The 23379-nt window shown below is 38.2% G+C and overlaps 2 protein-coding genes across 2 annotated transcripts in view; both read right to left on the bottom strand.

Moving 5' to 3' along the window:
* Positions 1-1479: 1479 nt before the first annotated feature.
* Positions 1480-8960, bottom strand: LOC135084791 (disks large-associated protein 4-like; the record flags this gene model as incomplete). The annotated part of the gene is made up of 4 exons (XM_063979529.1): positions 1480-5467; positions 6044-6134; positions 7919-8070; positions 8850-8960. Coding segments are annotated over 4 exons (444 nt in total), but the record flags the coding sequence as incomplete, so codon positions are not given.
* Positions 8961-10153: 1193 nt separating this feature from the next.
* Positions 10154-23379, bottom strand: part of LOC135084790 (uncharacterized) — a 49928-nt gene continuing 36702 nt past the window's right edge. The window contains exons 4-6 of the mRNA XM_063979528.1: positions 16012-17471; positions 11637-11730; positions 10154-10332 (exon numbers count right to left, since the gene is read on the bottom strand). Coding sequence (XP_063835598.1) covers positions 10154-10332; positions 11637-11730; positions 16012-17471 — 1733 coding nt within the window. The remainder of the gene's footprint in view (positions 10333-11636; positions 11731-16011; positions 17472-23379) is intronic.

The following is a 23379-nucleotide window of genomic DNA, read 5'->3' as shown; positions in this document are numbered from 1 at the left end:
ATGAAAAATGTTATGCGTCTGAGAGGGAACCCTTGCGGTAGTACGTGGTGTCCTGGAAGTGACATAAGATTCCACGCGTAAGTGTTTATTTCGTGATTTCCGACATTGGATCATTGTAAACATTTTTCACATTTTTTACAGTAATTTCTTCCTAAAACGTTTTACCAGTAATTACACTTATCATTTTTAATGATACCTATGTCAAGAAATAAAGATTTTACATTGGTTTCATTGAATTTGAGCAATTTTATATTTTTTGTTTATTTAGAAAGAGCGAGTCTGCCCACAGAGAGCGAGATAGTGATACTTAGTTTGTGCTTCAAGTAGGTATTCGGAGTGTGGCCTCCATTTTTATCTGTAGCTTCATGGCTGCAGCACGTCAAGGACGCGGGAAATTTAAACTACAAATTAAAATAGTGAAACTTTTCCGAGTTACCACACGCAGACAAGATTTTATAGTAAAAAATAGATTATCTTAAATAATATGAGTATTTGTTTAGAGAGGCGTAGTAGTGAAAATACACTCTTCACTCACATTTTGCATTGAACTGTCCGCCACGTTTTCTTACAGTGGTTTTAACTGTTCTTCTTTCATTATTATTAATGAACTATCGTCCTACTAATACTCACTCTACTCAAATGGTACTCAACTCTTTTCTTTGAAAGATAAACTAAAATACTAGCAGATGTTTGAATAATATTATTATTCAAACACATCTCTCCTATCTGCTTTGATGGAAACTGAGAACCACTGTACTGTACTGCAACAAGACTTTTTTTATTATGTAGCAGGGCAATAACTAAGAACTCAGGTGGTGGGTAGTCCACAACTAGTTCTACACATTTCTGTACCTCAAGCACAAAAAACTGTCGTCTTCGAATCATTTGCTTATTCGATACCCAATCTTCGAATTCAACGATATCGTGTCTAAATTAGTTTCGTGGTATCATTTCTCATACTATGTATAAGTACGTAGTACTTATTATTATTCTGTGCTATAAGTTCACATTTACGTCACGTTCACAGGGGCGCTGTTTATATTTTCATACTTAATCTTTTGATGGCGATTCGAAGTCGAAAGTTTTTCGTGCAGAGGTACTGTACTGTACCTCTAGTAGGAAAAACTTTCGAGTTCGTTTCGTTGCGTATTCAGTGTCATCGAAAAATTTTGTATGAAAAATTAAACAGCGCCCCCTATATTATAGCCGCCCTAGGGGGCGCTGTTTAATTTTTCATACAAAATTTTTCGATGACACTTTGAATACGCAACGAAACGAACTCGAAAGTTTTTCCTACTAGAGGTACTGTTCCTCCAAATAGCGTCCGCTATAACCTCTACCGATGGCCTCGAAGGATGTGAGGAAGATGATTTCTGGGAAATCCTTGATAGACAGGAACTTCTTAAAGAGTTTGGCATACTTTTTATTCGGTATCCATAATAATGATGTTGGGGGTGGGGGTTTGAGTAGAAAAAAACATTTTAACATACAAAATTTACTAAAACTATATTTCCAAGTAAAATTATGTAATTCCAATGACTAATTATTTGCATTATTATCTAAAAATCAATAATTATAGTTACAATATATTCAGCAGATATACATTTTAGGATTATATCTATGGATTTTGTTTTTAAGCGAGTGAAGGATTTTAGTATAATTTTTGTGATGGCTACACTTTGGAAATGCCTCAGATAAATATTTATGAAAGGATCACATAGTGTATAATTATTCGCTTTAAAATTATTTGTTTCGGAGTTCTATTGACCAAAATATAAGTTTAATTGATTGTTGTTTATGTTTTTTTAACAAAATTATTTTCATATTCTATCATTAAAGTTTATTTTTTAAGTTAATTTTAAGATTTAATTTGATTTTTAAAATGAAGTTGTAGTTATTGAAACTGATTCAAATTGCGTGGTATAATATTAAACAACCTGTTAATTAACCATTAAATAAAAATTGTTTGGATAAAAAAGAGAATTATTATTTCATTATTTGTCTCCTCGGTCAGGAAAAGTTTAAAATGTAGTAGCAATATATTTCTGGTACTTAAAAATTTATAAAATACATAAAAAATGCCATAATAATTAACACTTGTACCTGACAAGTCTTACGAACATCAACCAATATCAAAAACATAACATATTACAAGAAATTTTAACAAATATAAATTATACAAGAACATTGTCAACTGCATTCCAAAGTGTAAACTGTAAAATTCATAAGCATACTTTTTGTAAATTTTGCTAATTTTTAATAATTCGGTTATTTCATATTCTTACCGGCTACATAACGAAATTAATTATTATTATGCGCGATTGTGTAATCATTTGAAAAAGATAGATTTCCAATCATTTTACATTTAGTAGTTTAGTTACAGGACATCATTTTTATAAATAGAAGTAATTGAATAGAAGATGTTTTGAACTACTAAGTATTGCAAGCAGATAAAGAGGTAAAAAAATCGATAGATTGCAATACAGATTCAAACAACTGATATCAATATAATTTATACCAACTTACTCTCGATTTCATGGTCACCCTATGCAAAAGAATAAATTGAACTTCTTTTTAATTTACCTTTTTCAAATTACATACAAACCAGCGCATATTTTGTTAGACATATTCAAAGTGATGTACACCTAAAAAGTGCAATAATCTATTTCATATTTCAGTAAAAGTGTGAGCAAAACAGCAAGATTTAGAATAAGGTATAGATTAATACTTAATTACTTGATGTCGTCAAATATAATAATAAATAAGGAATGTACAAAATCGTATTCCACTATTTTTAGTGTTAGGCCAGCTACACACTTGCGATTAAATTTTTTTATTGGCTTTAGAAATAGTCAAATTAAGATCGCTCGGAACAAAACAGAGGTGATTGCATACTTCTGCTGGTAATCCACTGATAAATTGAAACTATAATAGAAATAACGCAAATATGTAACCAGCCTTAAATGCCAATATATTCTACAAGGAAAAAATGTACACTTCAACATAATAATTTATTCAGACAATCCATAATTTCAAATACAAAAACAAATGACAATAGAAACGGTGTAAAAATACGATTTTTTATATTCCATTTGAGTATCATAATTATTTATTAAAAGTACAGTTGGCTAGAAAAATATGTGCAAATATTATTATTTCAGACCTTCAAATAAATGAATATGTATATTTTTCTAGCCAATTGTGCTGTCTCCCTCTTCACAGGTATATCTCACTCTACTACTCCATCGTAAATACAATCAATTCGTTAAGAAAATATCGCCGTGCTTTTTGTCAAATGGATTTTTCATACCATCGCCCAATACACAATCATATTTACAATGTTGCCAGCCTAAAAATGTTATAAATGCGCAGTGTTGCCACAGTATATTATTATTTTAATAACAGTCTAATAGAATGTCTAACGAATTTACAAAACCACATGACCGCTTTTTCAGATGCCATTATTATAAATTCGATGTTTTCAAGCATAAATATTATTTTTATTAACATGTATAGTATAAATAAGGTTTAACAATGAGAATGGGAGGGGTAACATTGATAAAATTCGGAGGAAATAAAATATTACAAGCTCATGATGTGTTTGTAGATTTTTTACACGTTTTCGTCAAATATTTGTATATTTATGTACAATTTGTTCGCAAAGCAATTTATAATAGACAGTACAGTCCACAGCAAATAAATAAATGTCTTCAATTTAGAGTTCAAAATATTTTTTTACAGTTTATATTAGTTTAAGATGCTGGTGACTGTACATAATTTTTTACACAGAACTTTTACAAGTTACGATTTTGATTGATATTTTTTGAATTTTGTCTTTTGATTTTCCAAATTTTTATACAAATAGTCGAAATTCCTCAAAATGGCCGCAAAGCTTTCATTATAGTGAAGCGTGATAAATGCTTATTTCATTTTGGACAGCAAAATACATTTAATTTACATTAACAAGTACATATTATCTTAATTCATAGACAGATTTTAGTAAAATAACCGACACAGGTCGAAGCTTAGACACATTTGCGTATGACTGTACATATATTTTAGACTATAATTTACATTTATGCAATAAGGGATATTACAAAAAGTTAGACTGGTTGAACTCTGAACTAAATTGACATTTAGTTTGGAAATGTAATTTTAAACCAGTGTTCATACCGGGTTTCACTTTTTTGCAATAAGGGGGATAAAGTTTTTAATTTCAACGATGTATGCGCTTGACTTTGGGTCCACTACGATCTTGTGGCGAGAGAGAATTTGAAAAATTCATAAAGGACAACAAGTATGTAATTCTTTTTATATGGAAACTCTTCGAATTATTCGGTTACTTGTTCAAATACAAAATCTGTCTTCCATGCAATCAGATCGCGATAGTTCACTGTCACTTGTCTATGGCTCCACAGTTTATTGTCACTTCACTGCGATTCCATAGTCTGCTGTCACTGGTCTATGCTATAGTACCACAGTATTCTGTCACTTTTCTATGGTTCAATTTCAAACACCTAATTCCCTGCAAAGTCGTTTTTGTGGTACTAAAGTCCGTTGTCTATGGTCTCGCTTATCTGTGGCTCAACTTGAAACATTAATCTAGAAAGCACTTTAAAAACACTGGTTTGGTAGTTGTCTCATCTATTCTCGGTTTGCTATGGTCTTGCTAGTCTATGGTGTTGTGGCTCAATTACAAACACGTATAATCTACAAAGTCCTTTATAAACACAGTTTTTGTGGTTGTATAGTCTTCTCTCGGTTGTCTATGGTGTCGCTAGTCTATGGTGTTGTCTGTTGCTCAATTTGCATCACTTATTTACCTAAACTCTTTATACACAGATTTTAGTCTTCTTGTGTTGTTGTATAGTCTACTCTCGGTTGTCTATGGTGTCGCTAGTCTATGGTGTTGTCTGTGGTTCAATTACAAACACGTTTAATCTAAAAAGTCCTTTAAAAACACAGTTTTTGTGGTTCTAGTCTTGTCACTTGTCTATGGTGCTTATCTGTGGCTCAATTTGAATCAATTTTTTTACCTTAACTCTTTAAACACAGATTTTAGTCTTCTGTCTGCTTATGGTTGTATCGTCTACTCTCGGTTGTCTATGGTGTCGCTAGTCTATGGTGTTGTCTGTGGCTCAATTTGAATCACTTTTTTACCTAAACTCTTTATACACAGATTTTAGTCTTCTTGTGTTGTTGTATAGTCTACTCTCGGTTGTCTATGGTGTCGCTTGTCTATGGTGCTTATCTGTGGCTCAATTTGAATCACAGATTTTAGTCTTCTTGTGTTGTTGTATCATCTACTCTCGGTTGTCTATGGTGTATTAGTGTCGCTAGTCTATGGTGCTTGTCTGTGGCTCTGCGCGGTCATGTCTCAGGGCTGCGCGTCCCGGTGCTCGGCGGCGTCTCCACGCGGCGCCTCCGCTGCGGGCATCGCGCATTTTCCAACGAAGATTTCTACCTCCTGTAGGCACAAAAAATTACAATTTTAATTACACACATTGCGCAAAATGTTTGGGCATTACTACAAAAAGTGTAACTCGCTTTGATTACTAAAGCCTGGTCCGTGAGCACGTAGAATTTTGTCCAATGACCCCACGCTACCCATCCTTATCGCTCGCGCGTAATTATGTTACTGTCGCGCTCGCACACTCACTGCGGGCGCCCGTCGCACAGTCGCGACAGCAACATAATTACGCGCGAGCGATAAGGATGGGTAGCTTGGGGTCATTGGACAAAATTCTACGTGCTCACGGACCAGGCTTTAATTTAAATTGATTTACGCGCGTTTAACGTTTTATAGAACCTAAGGTCTATAAGGTTGTTACAATAGTGGTAACAGAGTTGGCATGCGTGTCTGAAGCTCATTAAGTCTGGCGTTTAAATAATCCATTATGTTTTTTTAATGTTACTGATATCATAATCATGCAATATGGCGCAATTAAAAACACTGATTGCACAAAACATGTCTTAATTTTGTCAATATGAATTTATTATGTGGCTGCTCTCGATACAAAAAAATATACTTTTCAATAATTACCTGACTACCCTCAATGCCCATGTCTTGATCTTGCTCGCGGCTGCAAGCAGCGGCGGTACGCGCCGCCAGTTGTCTTTCTCGAGCCACGCGCCTGCGAACAAACATTTAGTTTAGTTATTGTAGTTGAGTATTGTAGCCCGGCCCCGGGGTGAAGCTATCTTCACTGTGATCCCCTGTGGACTAATTCACGTAACAAAACTCTTCTAAACGTCAACATTTTGATTATTTCAAAATGCGTGAATGAGGGCTATCGTTTTAGCGCTCACCAGTTAGCGCCACTGTAGAGTAAGGTCCTATCACTTGCTAGTAGCGAAGACAGTGGCACCAACTGGTGAGCGCGAAAGTGGTAGGAGGACTATCGCATTTGCACTCATCAAGATGGCGCCACTGTAGAGTAAGGTCCTGTCAATCGCCAGGGGTGCCAACTGTTAAGTATAAAAACGATAGCCCTCATTAGGCCACTGGGAATCAAGCTATTTTAACTGTGATACCTGAATCAAACTAGTTGATTCCTGGGGATCATAGAAACACAAATAGCTTCGGTGTTCTAACATGACCTACTGTCACTCTCTTTCGCTCCATCAGGGGATTAGCGTATACATGTCTCCCTCCCAGGAGAATCAGGGGATTAGGATACACCTGTCTCCCACCAAGGGGATAAGAGATGTCTCCCTCCAAGGGAGGTTAGGGTACACCTATCTTCCTCCAAGGGTGATTAGGGTACATCTTGTCTCCACCCAAGGGGGATTAGGGTACACCTGTCTCCCTCCAAGGGGATTAGGGTACATCTGTCTCCATACAAAGGGATTAGGGTACACCTACCTCCCTCCAAGGGGAATTAGGGTACACCTGTCTCCCTCCGAAGGGGATTAGGGTACATCTGTCTCCATACAAAGGGATTAGGGTACACATGTCTCCCTCCGAAGGGGATTAGGGTACACCTGTCTCCCTCCAACGGTGATTAGGGTACACCTGTCCCCTCCAAGAGTGATTAGTGTACACCTACCTCCCTCCAAGGGGGACCAGGTTACACCTGTCTTCCTCCAAGGGGGATTAGGGTACACCTGTCCCCCTCTAAAGGGGATTATGGTACACCTACCTCCCTCCAAGGGTGATTTGGGTACACCTATCTTCCTCCAAGGGGGATTAGGTTACACCTGTCTCCCTCTCAGGGTGGTCAGCAGGGTTCCCCTTACTCACCTCCTGTGTTCCAGCATGGCCTTCCGATCAGCCTCCCGTTTTTCTGCCGCCAAGCGCGCCTTTTCATTCTTGAGTGCAGGCGTGGCGCGTGCCCGAGCACGTGGCGTGCTGGATGACGGCGTGGACGGCGGCTTGGGGGTCGGGGATACACGGGAGACCAGTGTCTACCTCATTAGATCCTTATGGGATCAAGATTTCCTCGTTTCGATCCCCAGGGGATCAGGGTTCCTCTCACCGAATCCCGCCCGGACTCAAGGTTTCTCCTCACTCGATCCTCAGGGATCATGATACCCCTCACTCGATCCCGAAGGATCATGGTACTCCTAGCTCGATCCCCGGGGATCAAGGTCTCCTCTCACTCGATCCCCGAAGGATCATGATACTCCAAGCTCGATCCCCGGGGATTATGCTCCCCACCTCTTGATCCCCCGGGGATCAGGGTCATTTTGCTCTGATCCCCGAAGATCAAGGTCATTTTGCTATGATACCCTGGGATCAAAGTAATTTTGCTCTGATCCTCCGTGAATCAGTGTATTTTCACTTTGATCCCCGGGGATCATAGAAACGGGATCATGGCTACGCTCACTAGATCCCTTGTGGATCAAGCTATCTTTACTGTGACCGCCTGGGGATCAAGTTATTTGATCCCCGGCGACCATAGAAATGTCAACAAACCTCCTGTGTTCCAGCATGGCCTTCCGATCAGCCTCACGTTTTTCTGCCGCTAAGCGCGCCTTTTCATTCTTGAGTGCAGGCGTGGCGCGTGCCCGAGCACGTGGCGTGCTGGATGACGGTGTGGACGGCGGCTTAGGGGTCGGGGATGACACCTGGAAAACGATAGATCATAATTCATTTTAATAAATAAATACGTTTCTCCATAATAGGACTTAATTATAAAATTCCAAAGAATGTACACAAATATCCGGCTCGAAGGACCAGGAAAATGTTCATACTATCCGGCACGAGATTTTGGTTGCTTTTGGAAAATTAGGGATGGTCGTGCTTTGGTATTGGAGACTAAGCTAATAATGATGATGACATAAAAGTAGTTTCGGTCAAAACAATCAAATCTTTCCTCTTTATAACATTAGTGAGTAGATTTATGATACATCTTCGTTTGCAATAGTATCTCGGGGATCAGGTTCCACCTAACTCGAACCCTAGGGGGTCATAGTCTTCTTCACTCTGATCCCCGAGGTATCATGGTCCCACTCATTTTCCCCAGGGGATCTAGGTCCATCTCAATGGAACTCCGGGGATCAAGGTGTATACCTTGTGATCCCTTGGGGATGAAGTAATTTGATCCCCCAGATTAAGTAGGTAAGTTGATCCCCCAGGATAAGGTAAGTAGACATACCTTCATCTAAACTCAAGTGGCAGTGCACAAGGCACTCGTAGAGCTGATGCCGAGACAAAAAATTCTCGAGTGGCGACCACGGGTTGGAAGACGTATTGTAGGACTCCCAAGGTGCACCGACGATCTGAAGGTCTTAGAAAGTCGTTGTGGAAATCCTTGGGGGAGGCCTTTGTTACCGTGCCTTTGTCCAGCAGTGGAGGTCATTTCGCTGAAACGAACTAACCATCGTCTGTACATCTTATTTCATACCTCCTGCCAGTTATTGGCCTTCAGCTGGGCGATGTGTTCGTACAACGCGTCCACGTTTCTCACTTGCAGACAGACTATGTCCCAGAAGCCTTGCAGGTCCTCCAGGGTGGATCATAGCATCCACAGCATATCAGACTACACATTTTATTGCAATATCGTACATATTACAATTTACAACGCTATAAGCTGCCAGTGTTTTGATACATAGCTAGTGTCCCGGGGATCAGATTCCACCTAACTCGAATCCAGTCCCCTTCACTCTCGATCCCCGGGGTGTCATGGTCCTACTCACTCGATCCCCAGGGGATCATAGTCCCCTTCACTCTGATCCCCGGGGTGTCATGGTCCCACTCACTCGATCCCCAGGGGATCAAAGTTCATCTCAATGGAACCCCGGATATCGAGATGTTTTTGTTGTGATTCCCTGGGGATCACCTACCTAAATCAAGCAAGTTGATCCCCCATGATCTAATAAGTTGATCCCCCATGATCTAATAAGTTGATCCCCTAGAATCAAGTAAGTTGATCCCCAGGATCAAGTAAGTTGACATACCTTCATCTAAACTCAAGTGGCAGTGCACAAGGTACTCGTAGAGCTGATGGCGAGACAAAAAATTCTCGAGTGGCGACCACGGGCTGGAAGAAGTATTGTAGGACTCCCAAGGTGCACCGACGATCTGAAGGTCTTAGAAATTCGTTGTGGAAATCCTTGGGGGAGGCCTTTGTTACCGTGCCTTTGTCCAGCAGTGGACGTCATTTCGCTGAAACGAACTAACCATCGTCTGTACATCATAGTACCAGGCCTGTTCATCTCCGCGAGTTTACATCGAAAACAAAACACGTACGATGGCCCACCTACAGGATACTATTGGACAAGGCCTCACATACGAGCGAACATTGACTCACGCACGCGTATTCTTGTGTATGATGGAAGAAAATATAGAAAATGGTGTACTAAATACTGTGCAGTATTTAACTGCCTAAATAATAATAAAAACACAGAATGTACTTTTTTAAGTTGCCTCAAGACACTGAGAGGTAAATAAGTAGTTAATATTATTCATGATAATTCATGCTAAATCATGTATTTCCTCCGCCATTTTCCGCAGTTTGGCACCTCACGTCACATCATTTTACCGAAGTCAGCCCTATAGCTTCGGCTCAGTGCCGATCACTGACGTTTGTCAACAAAATGGTGCTTGACTCTTGAGACAGGCTAAATTACACTATATTGATAATGACATTGAGCATACATTTTATTAAATACCTTCGCGAAGTAAAACTTCTGTACGTAGTACTTATTATTATTCTGTGATAGTACATACCTCCTGCCAGTTATTGGCCTTCAGCTGGGCGATGTGTTCGTACAACGCGTCCACGTTCCTCACTTGCAGACAGACCATGTCCCAGAAGCCTTGCAGGTCCTCCAGGGTGGTAGGGAATGGTTCGTCGAGACGCTCGTTGATGTTGTTGTAGCATAGACCTGGAAAATATAAAAGTTGATTTAATAATTGTATGGTGATGATAACCTACGTGGAAATCGTGAAAAAAGTGGACGACTTTTGGTTTTTTTATGCATAACAAGGCAGGTATTTGACCACAATCGCACCTGGTGTTAAGTGGGATGCAGTCTAGGATGATAATTAAAGAAATACGGCTCGGGTCATATTTAACCAGAAACTTGGTACAATGTAACTTGATTTCAGATGGAATTATAATCAAACTGTTAAGTTCCTGACTACAAAGGAGTTGCAGCAGAATGGCCTAGTAAATTGATTACAGGTTATTTTTTTATGGTGACGTTGGTGGGATGACGTACGGCATACGGAGCCAAAAATCTTCGTATTCCTATATTTTTGGACAAACACAACAGCATATTTTATTTCAAGATTAACTTTTTCGTAAAACCACACTCGAAATTTTAAGCCAGCGTCTTTTCATCATTGCAGGCTATGCCACCCTTCAACATTTGTTGCTGACTGTAACATTTAATTAAATACACAAGTCATTTACTTTCTGCAAATAGGCTTTTATTAAGCGCTTTTACACGTCCCAGTACTATCTATTAAGAGCTCTTACACACGAGCAGCACATTGACGACAGCAAAGGCGACCGCAGTCGCCGTCACTTGTCGGCAGCTAGCCGTCGACGTGCCCGCAGCAAGCTGTCGACACGTCGACGTCTGCCGTCGACGAGTCGACAGCTTGCTGCGACGACCGTGTCGGCGTACGTCTTTGTACAGGAGCCAGCCAGTTGAAAATGGATTTCATTGAAGAAACACTGTTGTTGCATTTACCCGTCGTCGTCGACGAAAGAGAAAGAACCGGTCATTGTGGGTTTAAGAAATGTTATTGAATAGAGAACGAGACTACACACACCGACGCCCATGCTCTATTTTTTAATGTTTTATTATGGTAGCCTTCTAAATTCGAGTTCCATATTATTTCATTGTTTTTGACAGCACTAATTTTTTAGCAATTTCGAATCAATTTGTTCGGAACTCATTAGGTGTGCGTGTAAGCTCCTGGACTACTGACAGTTGACCTTCAAAATGGCGGAGGCGGCTAGCTGTCGCCACCTGTCGGCGGCAGCCGCGAACGCGTCGACAGCACGTCGGCAGCATGTCGACAGCTAGCCGTCGCCTTCTGACGTCGACTGCAGTTACATGCGTCGACAGCAAAATGCTGTTCGTGTGTAAGAACCCCATAGCGGGTAGTGTATTATAGCTTTATTTGCAAACGCTGGCGCGCGTGTGTGATAGTATGTGAGCAACAAATATCTATTTACCTTCAAACTGCTGCATTTTCTGCGTGGCCAGAAGCCTTGCTTTCCCCGACGCAGCTCTCAGCAAGCCCAGGATTTCTTCACTTACTTCTTGATCCTGGAATAAAAATATAAAAACAAATTATACTTTTATGTAAAGAAAAACATTTCGATCTGAGAAGGAATGACTGTAGGGATTTTTATATTAAAATTAAAAAGGAAACCCATACGAATGTCGAACATTGTCAGTGAGGCACTGGATGATTTTTCTTTACAAGTCTGTCGGGTCAGTTAGTGAAGAAAAAGAAAGATAGTTCATAACCTTAAAGTTACATTTATTTTCTGTAAGATAGTTGGGCCCGATTCTAATTTGTATGAAGAATCGGCCGATGCAATGTGCGCACTTTCATACATCTCCATACTGATTAAGAGCTCAACTCAACTATCGGCTAACTAAAAGTCTGCGCCTAGACTAAAAACCACTTTTTACACTGCCCAATAAAAAAAACCTTCTAAAGCCCGGTCTGTGAGCACGTAGAATTTTGTCCAATGACCCCAAGCTACCCATCCTTATCGCTCGCGCGTAATTATATTGCTGTCGCGACTGTGCGACGGGCGCCCGCAGTGAGTGAGCGAGCGCGATAGCAACATAATTACGCGCGAGCAATAAGGATGGGTAGCTTGGGGTCATTGGACAAAATTCTACGTGCTCACGGACCAGACTATACTATACAATAACAATCAATAGATTATACTATTGATCTACTTAAAGCGACTATTGCTATACTATCGACGCACATGAGCACATGTGACCCACTACGTCCCAAGCAATGTAAACTGTCATTCAATACCCGCACTGTTTCTCTGGGTATGCTAATAATTCAATTGAACAAGCACATTAATTTTTCATGAGGCTATATCTTGTTCACAATTTGTACAGTCAGGTAGTAATATTCTTGTTAAGTTTTTTTTAATGGGGGCCATTCATTTAGGTCGACCATGTGTTATTTTTTCTTATAATAGGGGGGAGGGGGTCAAAAACAGGGCGAAAATAGTGTTACGTAATAAATGAAAGGCCCCATGCAGGACAAGGCAGGTATTTGACCGTCGCACCTGGTGTTAAGTGAGATGCAGTTTAGGATGGTATATCTGCCCTGTTAGTGCCTATTCACTCGCCTTGAAAAAGCCAGGATTATAGTGTGCGGGATAAGCAGCTGGCAGTGAATTCCAGTCCCTAGCTGTTCGCATTATAAGAGTTCAAAAAGCTTAGTAGTTTGAGCTGGTGGATTTTTTTTGAAGAAGTCTAACTCCTTGTGGTAAGCTAAATAATAAGCTTGTGCATCATATCGACTGGGTTCGAATCTCTGTTCCTCGGATCTCGATTCCATCAATCCGAAACCATTAGGCTATATGGTCGCTGTACACAACATATTCGCATTTTGATAACTTAAAGAAGCAGAGACTGGAATTCGCTGCCTGCTGCTGTCTTTCCTGAACCCTATAATCCGGGACTTTTCAAGGCGAGAGTGAAAAGGTACTTACAGGGCAGATACCTAGACTGCATCTCACTTAACACCAGGTGCGATTGCGGTCAAATATCTGCCTTGTCTAACAATAAAAAAAGTACAATTAAGTATGTTTCTTATTTACAAAAACTTATTTGGAGCCGACTGTACCCCGCTATTGATTTAGTATTCATCTGTGCCGTTGATCAAGTCTTTTACCATACAAGGCTAATACAAAATGTATGAGACTTTGCCTGTGAATTAAATTGGATCAATCATGTTAAGCAATTATTCAATTCAAAAGCAAAAGTAACTAAAGTCCGTATGTTTGTATGTACTTCTGAATCATCATCATTTTAGCCACAGGACGTCCACTGTTGAACATAGGCCTCTCCTAATGATTTCCACAATGGCCGGTTGGTGGCGGCCTGCATTCAGCGCCTTCCCGCTACTGCACTTCGGAATCATTAAAAAAATTTTGATAGCTTTCAGAATCGGTCTGTCACAGAAAACCTTTATCATCTAAACCAGTTCATGGTTTAAGAGTGCAAGGTGACAGACAGTTACGGGACTATTCCCACCTCTCGTTCCCACCGCTGCAACTCCTGTGTAGCCAGGATCTACAGCTTGACCGCCAATAAAAACCCAAATAGTGAAGGTCAAGTGTGTCCCGGGGGAAAGTTAAACTGTCATTGGACCCGCAATGAAATTAATCAGAAGAACATAGGAGGAGTTCAGACAGTTCCTTTTGCATTTCTAATATTACATAGTAAGGAAGTACTGATAGTACGGAAATGCGTAGTACGGATGCTTGCAAATTCCAAAATGTTACTCAGAGCCAACAATCGTAGGAAGTTAATTGTTTTGCTTTTAGCGTTAATTGATAAGAGACAAGCGTAGATGTTATCAGCCGAGGCAATTAGCAATGATCTTGAAGCAGTCTTGGACTTATTACTCTTGAAGACCGAGGCCGTTGAGACTAAACTTTGGACCTTGAATGGTCTATTTAGGTTGGATTCGCAAAAAAAGAGTAAATATGTTAGTAGTAGAAATATATCCAATACTGAAACTGTCAATGTGCCAGTTATACCAGGAGTTATTCTCGGATAAAAGTTTGGTCGAATCGGGCCTTAATAGGGTAAGGGTGTGGTTTTGGCAAAATATAAGGGATGGAATCTTCCCGTGAATGTGGTTATAGGAGACTAAGGGAGAAATATGTGATCATCAGGCCTCCCCAACCCATTTGACCAGGGAAGGGAGGGTAGGCCCTTATCCTTCATTGGGCTCTATGGTCATTTGACTCTGGTAAATTGGAAACGGTCATGTTCCTGCAGTGGAGACTAAATAACTTGACGATGATAGGATGATGAATTGATGATAGCTACCACTAGGCCTCTAGCCTTCATTATGAAATCTTAGTTCTTTTTGACTAATCTCTAAAAATACCTAAGATTAATGATTTTCAATATGTTTATTCAAATTAGCATGGGCGTGTCATTTGACGTCATGCTCAGTTAATTCCAAAGTTTAAACGCTTGTACAGTCAGTATCAAATAGTTCGTGACACCCAAAGTGGCCAAAAAGTTGTGAACACAACCTTATGCCAATTGTAACAAAGACGTGATGCGAACTTTTTGGCTACTTCGGGTGTCACGAAGTATTTGACGCCGACTGTATCTTGTTTATATCTTCGCACGCGTGGAATTTTGTCTGTCACGGAAAAACTTTATCGCGCGCGTCCCTGTTTCAAAAACCGGGATAAAAACTATCCTATGTCCTTTCCCGGAACTCAATCTCTGTGCCAAAATTTCATCAAAATCGCTTCAGTGGTTTAGGTGTGAAAGCGAGACAGACAGAGTTACTTTCGCATTTATAATATTAGTATAGAAGTACAGATTTGAGGAAGTGTCAAAGTTAATGGAGATATCAACAGTAATTAACAATTGCAATGATCTTAGTTCAGTTTGGCCTTGAGTCCTTCCCCAACTGGCTACATTGGTTTTCTTTGGTCCATTGTTTGGTGAGACAATAGGCGGCTCAAGACGTATTTAGGTGTGGTAGCACAATGGAAGGTAGAATAGGTTCAGCTACTTATGACAGTCCTGACTATAAGAAATATATTGAGGTTTGAGATCCAGGGAAAACATAGGATAGTTTTTATCCCGGTTTTTGGAAGGGGAACACGCACGCAATGAGGGTTTTCGCGAATGAAAAACCCGCCAGATGGCAACACGTAGACACGAGGTCCAAATGCTGCATGATTGGTTATTTTTGACATGACAGGTTAAAATCCACCAATCACGCAGCAGTCAGACCCCACATCCACGTCCCGCCATCTAGCGGATCTTTCATTCGCGAAAACCCTCATTGATTCACTTTGACACTGACAGATCTAAATACACGCGTGCGGAGCGGCGAGCATCTTTTGTTCGTTTTGTAAGAAATACCATTTCTATCTTTCGGAAAATACAGTAAGTAATGAGACACGACAACGAGGTTGTAACTTCAGTTATTACATCTCAAGCCAGAAGATTCTGCTGAACGCGAAGCAAATATCATCCCCAATGATAATATTTTTTTAGAATGCCAAGAAAACATTTAATAAGCTCTCTTACATTCGATCGTAGTGTTAAAACCTAAAGGTTATTCTCAACCAAATTAGACATAAGCCAAATTAAGAACTGTCAATTTTTTTTTCAAGAAAAGGATCAAAGTATTGATGGTTTCTAGGAATATTAAGTGAGATTTAAAAAGCTGTTTAAAGTACTCCTTTATGTTCAGATTCGATTAGGATCAATCAGATCATTTGATTATCAATTACATTAATACGAAATAACTCTTAGTTCTATCGACTACAAGATAAAGAATTTTAAAAATTTTAGTTATATTCTCACCTGTAAATTCTCCAACTCCTTCTCAGCAGTGGCGGCTAACGCGATCAGTCTCTCCGTCTCTTTCTTCTCCACCTCCAAAAAGTAATGTCCGTCTTTCACCACTTCCTTCACACCATTCTCTATCCCGTTCACACTCACTGGTTCGTCTTTAACATCGTCCAATTTTATCACAGATACACCGTTTGTCACTGTCACTACTCGCGACTCTTCAGTCTTTTGGGGGCTGGGAATGTCCTCGGACTTCTGGGGCGACAGTTCTGCTTTCAAACTCTTCTTTGGCGATAGGATCGGCAGCTGTGCGCGGAACTCTGGCCTCAGATGCCTGAGGACTGGTAAGGATACACTGGAATCCATCTCTCCATTTGGACTAGAATAGTAATTTTCACTCTCTAAGCTATTTGATTTCTTGGGCGTCACGAATCTGTCAGGACAGTTCATAGACTTCTCCGTCAACACTTTTGGGTCGTCGTCGTCGCTCTGACTTCGCAGCTTATGCCTCTTCTGGTTGAAGAACCCTTGAGCTAATGCTCCCGGTCCGTACAATCGTTCCACTCTTTGCTGAATGAAACTCTTCATGGGACTGGTCAGTTTCTCCCCATTTTCTTTCGTGATTTCCACGCGTTTTGAGACGCCGTTTGAAGATATTGTATAGGATTCCGAGCTGAATCTCGATTCCTTCCCATTTGTTACGGTTTTCCTGAAGTTCGTTTCTGAATAGCTGGATTTGAAGGTGAGTTCTTTAGTGTTATCGACCTCGTCTTTTTGATGGAGCATGGAAGCTGCAAAATTCTTGCTCTCGCTCGATATGTAAGGTCTACTCGTGGTCGTCATGTTGGCTCCGAGGAAATCGTTCTTCAACTGTTTGTTTTCCGCTGCCATGTACACATGTAGTGGTGACGTCGCCAAGTATGGATCCGTGTGCGCCTTGACAGGCGCTTTCGCTGTCAAATCCGCTCGTGTATCATGGGGGCCGAAGGTTGGAACAAGCAGTTTGTTAGCGCTAACCGGCACGGGTACCAGAAGGGAGTTATTTTCGGTTTTGTATTGATATGTGTGTGTGATAGGTCTTATTGGGGAAGCTTCGCGACTTTTATTGATGTCCTGGCGCAGTTTGGAGTCGTATGTAGTTAAGTTCGTGTAACCGTTGACAGAACACGCTAGGTTTAGGTAGCTGGGTTTCTTGTGGGGGATATCGTCTCGTTTTTTGTGGTGTCCCCTAGACCGATGGCTGCCGGCGTCTATGTGAACTTTGGGAGGGGGTTTGAGGAGATGCTCAGATTTTCTGGGGGTTGGCGTGGGGTCGTCGGGCGTGCGGACAGGGGTGATAGTGGGCGTGGGATGCTGGGCGATGGGGGGCTGGAGGTTAGACGCTGCTCTCTCCTGGAACCGGGAGTTGAAGTCCCGGATTCGGCTGGTGGTCGACGAGGGCGTCAAGAGATTCAAACTTCCAGATGTGGTATCTGAAAAGAGATATTTTCAATAAGTTTACATTTAATAATCAAACCTTCACTGGTTGGGTTGTAATTGGCGGTCAAGCTGTAGATCCTGGCTACACAGGAGTTGCAGCAGTGGGAACAAGAGGCGGGAATAGTCCCGAACTTAATAAATGCTGTACTAAACATGGGATGCAATGAAAATAAAACTTGTTGTTCAAAATATGGGAAATACTATGCTTCTGCTTAAAAAAACAACCCAGAACTATCAATAGCTAAGTTACATTGATCTTTAGGGATATTATTTTAGTAATTTTCATGAATATTACAAAAGCTATGTCAGTATTAAAACGGGTGTTATTTATGTCACATGAATTAATTTAATAATTTTATTTTTGGTTATTTGGGAAAGTAATCCCAACTAATATTATAAATGCGAAAGTAACTCTGTCTGTCTGTCTGTCTGTTACGCTTTCCCGCTTAAACCTCGCAACCGATTTTGATGAAATTTGGCATAGAGATAGTTTGAGTCCCGGGAAAGAACATAGGATAGTTTTTATCCCGGTTTTTGAAACAGGGACGCGCGCGATAAAGTTTTTCTGTGACAGACAAAATTCCACGCGGGCGAAGCCGCGGGCGGAAAGCTAGTAAAACTATAAAAATAAAATATTCATCACTTCGAAATAAAATTTAAAATTACATTTTCGTAAATACTTTTCCTGATTTAAACTACCAACAGTACCAACCTAAGAAATTGAAATAATAAATAATTATTTATACCCATAATATTGGCTACTTTCTTTACGTTTTTTTATTTCACTAGCAGTTAAACACTAACATTAGTTAAGTTTTCAGTTATGCAGATTAAAGTAACAGTTAATGTTAAAGAAGATCAGTTATACTTAGCATGAAAAGTAAAAACTAAAATAGTTACACTATGTTTTATCAAATCACAGTAAATCACAGCATTATACAAACTTTCCCAAATAAAAATTATACTCACAACTCATAAACATAGTGAAATAATCGCACATCTTTGATCAACAAAACATTTTACATACACAATAATGCACACAAATTATAAATTACTATTTTATGATTTTTAACAACGATCGAGCATGTTAATATCATAAGGTCGTTGTATCTTATCACCATTTGATAATAGGATACGTAACGTGATTTAGATTAGATTTTTTCATTGTAAAGTACACAAAATACTGTGTAAATAGGCCTTTAGTACACTTGCATAGTGTAATAACATTATCTGTACATTTAATCAACATGTATCTCTAAGTGCACACTTTAATGTATAATAATTTTATCTAGAATTCGAATTTTTGCAGAAAAATTACCCAAACTTTATTAAAATACCTACCTAATATCTTTGTAATCTTTTAGAAAGCCAAACTTTTAAATCTTTTGTGATATTAATCCAAAAATAAGTTTTTCAATTTTCTTTCATTGAAATAATGCAGGGTTTTAGTATAATAAACGAAACAAATCCCAAAATAATTTACGGATAAATAACAACAGTAAAGTTGATATAATAAATTATCTTGTAAAGATAATAATTCAAGTACGTCAAATAACTAATTTTATATTCGTACACTTTCATTTAAAAAGAAAAGAAACTACTTATTAATTTAACTGGCTGTCACTAATTAATTCAACTGTTAATGAGAAATTAGTTAAGCAAATAATAAGTAATTGCATGCAACCGTCTGACGAACAAACAGCCTTGTTTTTGTAAATACAATAATTTACGTATAAACAATTGACAGCACAGACTGTAGTTGTGACTTTTGTTGGAAAATGGCTCTAATTACAGCTACATAAGATGTAACAAGGCTAAGCTCGATATGCTGTTCTAGGATGTGCAGTATTAAAATGTCTTATCTAGGCATTTTATCTACTTTAGACGGTAAGTCCACGTTTGTTGTATTACAGAAACTAATTAGCTACATCATAAGAAATGTTTGAAACGGGTCATTCCATCGTTTCGGGTGTTACGTTCGTACACACATATTCAACAATTTCTTGTATTTTGAAATAGTATTTTAATAATATTAGTGCCTTAATCTGTCCGTTTTTAGTTGTTTTATCTAAATAATAAAGTTTGTGCAGCTTAGAATGTAGGATAACGAAAATATGAGTCGAAAAGTGTGCGTTTCGGGCGTTACGAGATTTTGCCTCTATGTTCTGACTGTTGCTGCATTTACTCGAAATTTAGCGAATTTTCTTAAGGAATCATACCTAAAACTTACAGGACTTCTAAAGTATGAAATTTGCAAACCATGTAACATACAATCACTGTTACATAAAACGTTTTACTATTTTTTTATAATTTTTTTCTTTGTTTCGGGTGTTACAATGGTTCTGTTTCGGGTGTTACGAGTACGAAAATGCAACGCGTTTTATCGATAAAATCGGTGTTTTATTAGTCTCTAGGTACTACAAAATAAGGAGTACAACAAATAAACACAAATAGAGCGAATTCTGGTTTGAAATTACGAAGCAGCTTTTCTTAAAAAATATACAAAGTTCAAGTTTAATTTTTCCTCAGAATATAGCTTTTTCTATTGTTTTTGGCTTGAAATAGCATTACTTTAATTTCTAATTACGATATTTAATGGAAATGTCAAACATCGAGACTTTTTAGCAATACCTTAATTTTAGTGTTAAGTCGACATTTCAAAAATGTCTTACATAGAGAAATATGACTCCTTTTCCGACGCCAGCGCTAGTGGGAGGTCGAAGGACCCTGACAGTAAAACTTTTTGACTTTTCCAAGCAATATACACACATTATCGACATATAAATAAAAATGTAATACCCGAAACGTTTCGGGTGTTACAGTTTTTAATCAAGAAAGAAACATACTAAATTAGTATCATGCTCAGATATTAGTTAGTATTTGAAATCATTACTACCATGACCTTACTTTTACCAAATATTGTTATCCTAATCCATGTGTAAGGTACAATAATAAAACAAATAGCTGTTTTTTTGTTTCGGGTGTTACATCGCCGAAGTAACAAGAAAACACACTTAAAACTTGATGATTATCAATTTTTTTGGGACTATGGCGCTATCTACCAATACTATGATAAATACCCTCAAATCGTATAGTGGCAAAACGTTTCACAGATTGATAGTTTTTTTTTAATCGTATTACCAATAATTAGAGAGAAAATGATCATTCAGACAGTTGACTTAAGTATAGACTTTGAAGAATAATAACTTAAAAATTACTTGTTTCTTGCAGATTTTTTTTGTTGCACATTATAATTTGGAATGTTTACTTTCAAAATGCATCAGATTTAATGCGAAAAGAACATATTTAGTTTTTCACCCTCGGTAACATTTGTCATGGAATGACCCAAACCTGAACTGAACTGGCTGATATTTAATTAAATTATAATCTACACTAATATTATAAAGAGAAAAGATTTGATTGTTTGATAATGCAAACTTTATTTTTGCAATTATTCAATAATATAGGCTTCCAAACTGGACTGGACTGATTTCAAAATTCTTTCATCATTAGAATCCTAATTTCTGATGAACAGAGGTAGTACAAAACTATAAAATTTGCTAGGTCAGTTAGTTAAAATATAAAAAGCGGTGTTATTAAGTAAAATACAAATTACCAACAAAGAAAAATAGCTACCTTGCCGCAAGCCAAGAAAGGTTTGCTAATGAATACCGATATTCAAAAGCCCGAACAATGTTAAACATTTTTCGACACAGAAAGATAAACAGAAGTCCTCAATGGTAGTAAGCCTTGAACCTTGACCTTCTAACAATAAATAATTTAATTTTACTGCCTTGAAGACGGACAGTATTCTAGACAGTTCTTAGCCTCAGTTGTTTAACCGTAACTATAATTAACCTGTGTTTTTGTATGAAGCTTGACAGAATTTGGACGTTTGTTATAGTGTAAGACGTTGCAACCCAGGCTGTCTTGAAAAATAAGAAACCTGGAAGTTAAACCTGATATTATTATGGAATTGATAAACATATTGAGTATTGAGTAAAATAAGCTATTGGAGGGTAAAATTCTGTTGTTTATTAAATATAAATTGTTACTAAGATTAGGCACTGATAGCTAAATGCGTTCAGATTGCCACACTTTCTGTATTGCACTCATATTATCTTATGATATAATCATTTAGTTTGGTTTGATAAGATACATAAAAATTGTTAAAAATTTAATGTGTTTCTCCTTTTAAAATGTAGAAAATATAATCTTAGCTTTTAGTAATTCCAAATTCTGATAATTGTTTGTTTAAAATTCCACTTTCTTGTAGTTTTATGAGGTTATAATAATTGCTGTTTAATTATTTAGGATATTGCATAAATTGAGTGTATTTTTAGCCTAACTACTGGCTGGTATTTAACTAAAATATCAGTATATTCTGAGCAGTACATAACGAAAAAATACGCATTGCAGATATTGAAACAGAATCCTTGTAAATACGGGCTAAAGTGTATCTGTGATTCATAACACAGAAGATTATGGCAAACTTAGCGTATTACTCATCTTAATAAGAAAGCTATTAGTAGAAACTAACTATAAAACACGCTGTAAGTCCTTTCTAACTACAGCAATTCGACAGTCCGTTAGAAAATTACACGGCAAAGATTTTAAAGTTTCTAAAGATTGCAGGTAGAAAACACGGACCTCAACTTCAAAACTTAATTATCAACGTCATTTCGCAGCAATATAAAAAATGAAACTCACCAAACTATAGTGCATTAACTTAGACACAAAACACACAATAATTACTACGGCACAAATGCGGTTTTTCAATTAATTTTTCACTTCAAACAATTTTACACAAAATTTTATGACATCACTTCACAAAGGAGAAACGTCAAACTTTTTACTTTTTTTTTCAGCACCAAGACGTCGACGTCGAGCTGTGCGCGTGTATGCGGCCAGTCTGGACCGTTCCGTTTCACGGTCACCGAGTTTCACGCAGTTGTGTTTATTAATTTATTCACAACACCGTTTATTTATCTTATATTTATTAGCACCGATTAAGATTTTATTTTTTGATGTTTCAGATAGCGGCACCGCGTATCCATCTGTATTCTTCGACGAGTTGGCGACAATGACCGGACTTCAATAGAGTTGCGTGGGTTAAAACGAGGCCGGCATACGCCGAGTTTATTTCGTTGTGACTTGCATTTTGCAACCTGCATTGTTTGCGTCCTACATATTAGTATGTTAGATATGATTTATACGAGATTACTGTATATGTGTATGTTCAATCGTTCAACTTCTGTTTAACTAACGCGTATTAGATTTACGCAGTTGAGGAAAATGGATGTCCTATCGATCCAAACCAAATAAACTAACCGGCATTGCTTGACTAATTAATTACAGCTCGTAAAGGTCAAGAGAATACATAATATTAAGCTGATTAGTCATTCTTACAAAAATGAAGTGGGACAAGGTTAAACAAAACACAATAATTTTTCAAATACGGAATTTTAGGTCAATAGTCAGACCAAACTTACTTTTATTATAGTGAATATGGCTGCCACTTTTCTCTAGAAACTATAAAATCCAAGTTCATCGTTTGTAAGCACGAACACAACTTTTTACATTGTACATTTACCTATACTAAATAAATATTAGGTATTATACTTTATTTGTTTACTTAAAGCGACATCGATTTTGAAATGATTACCTTTTGCACAAATCCAACCTTTTTGTTCTTCTGGTATTTTTGGCCCCTTTACGTTTTTTTTACAACAAAATTGGCATTCGCTTCTTCAAAGAAAGGGTGTTTCATCGAACTATATTGTGAAATCTCTAGTCAGTTTCAACACGTAATTTGGAATGTCACCGAAAGCATCTGTCCTGAACAGTTTTGGAGCTAAATAAAGATACGAATGTCTTCGAAAATCCGGAATGCAATCATCT

Source organism: Ostrinia nubilalis, chromosome 27 (genome assembly GCF_963855985.1).
Source record: "Ostrinia nubilalis chromosome 27, ilOstNubi1.1, whole genome shotgun sequence".
Taxonomy (NCBI): Eukaryota; Metazoa; Arthropoda; class Insecta; order Lepidoptera; family Crambidae; genus Ostrinia; species Ostrinia nubilalis.
This window is presented reverse-complemented; position numbering and strand designations above follow the sequence as displayed.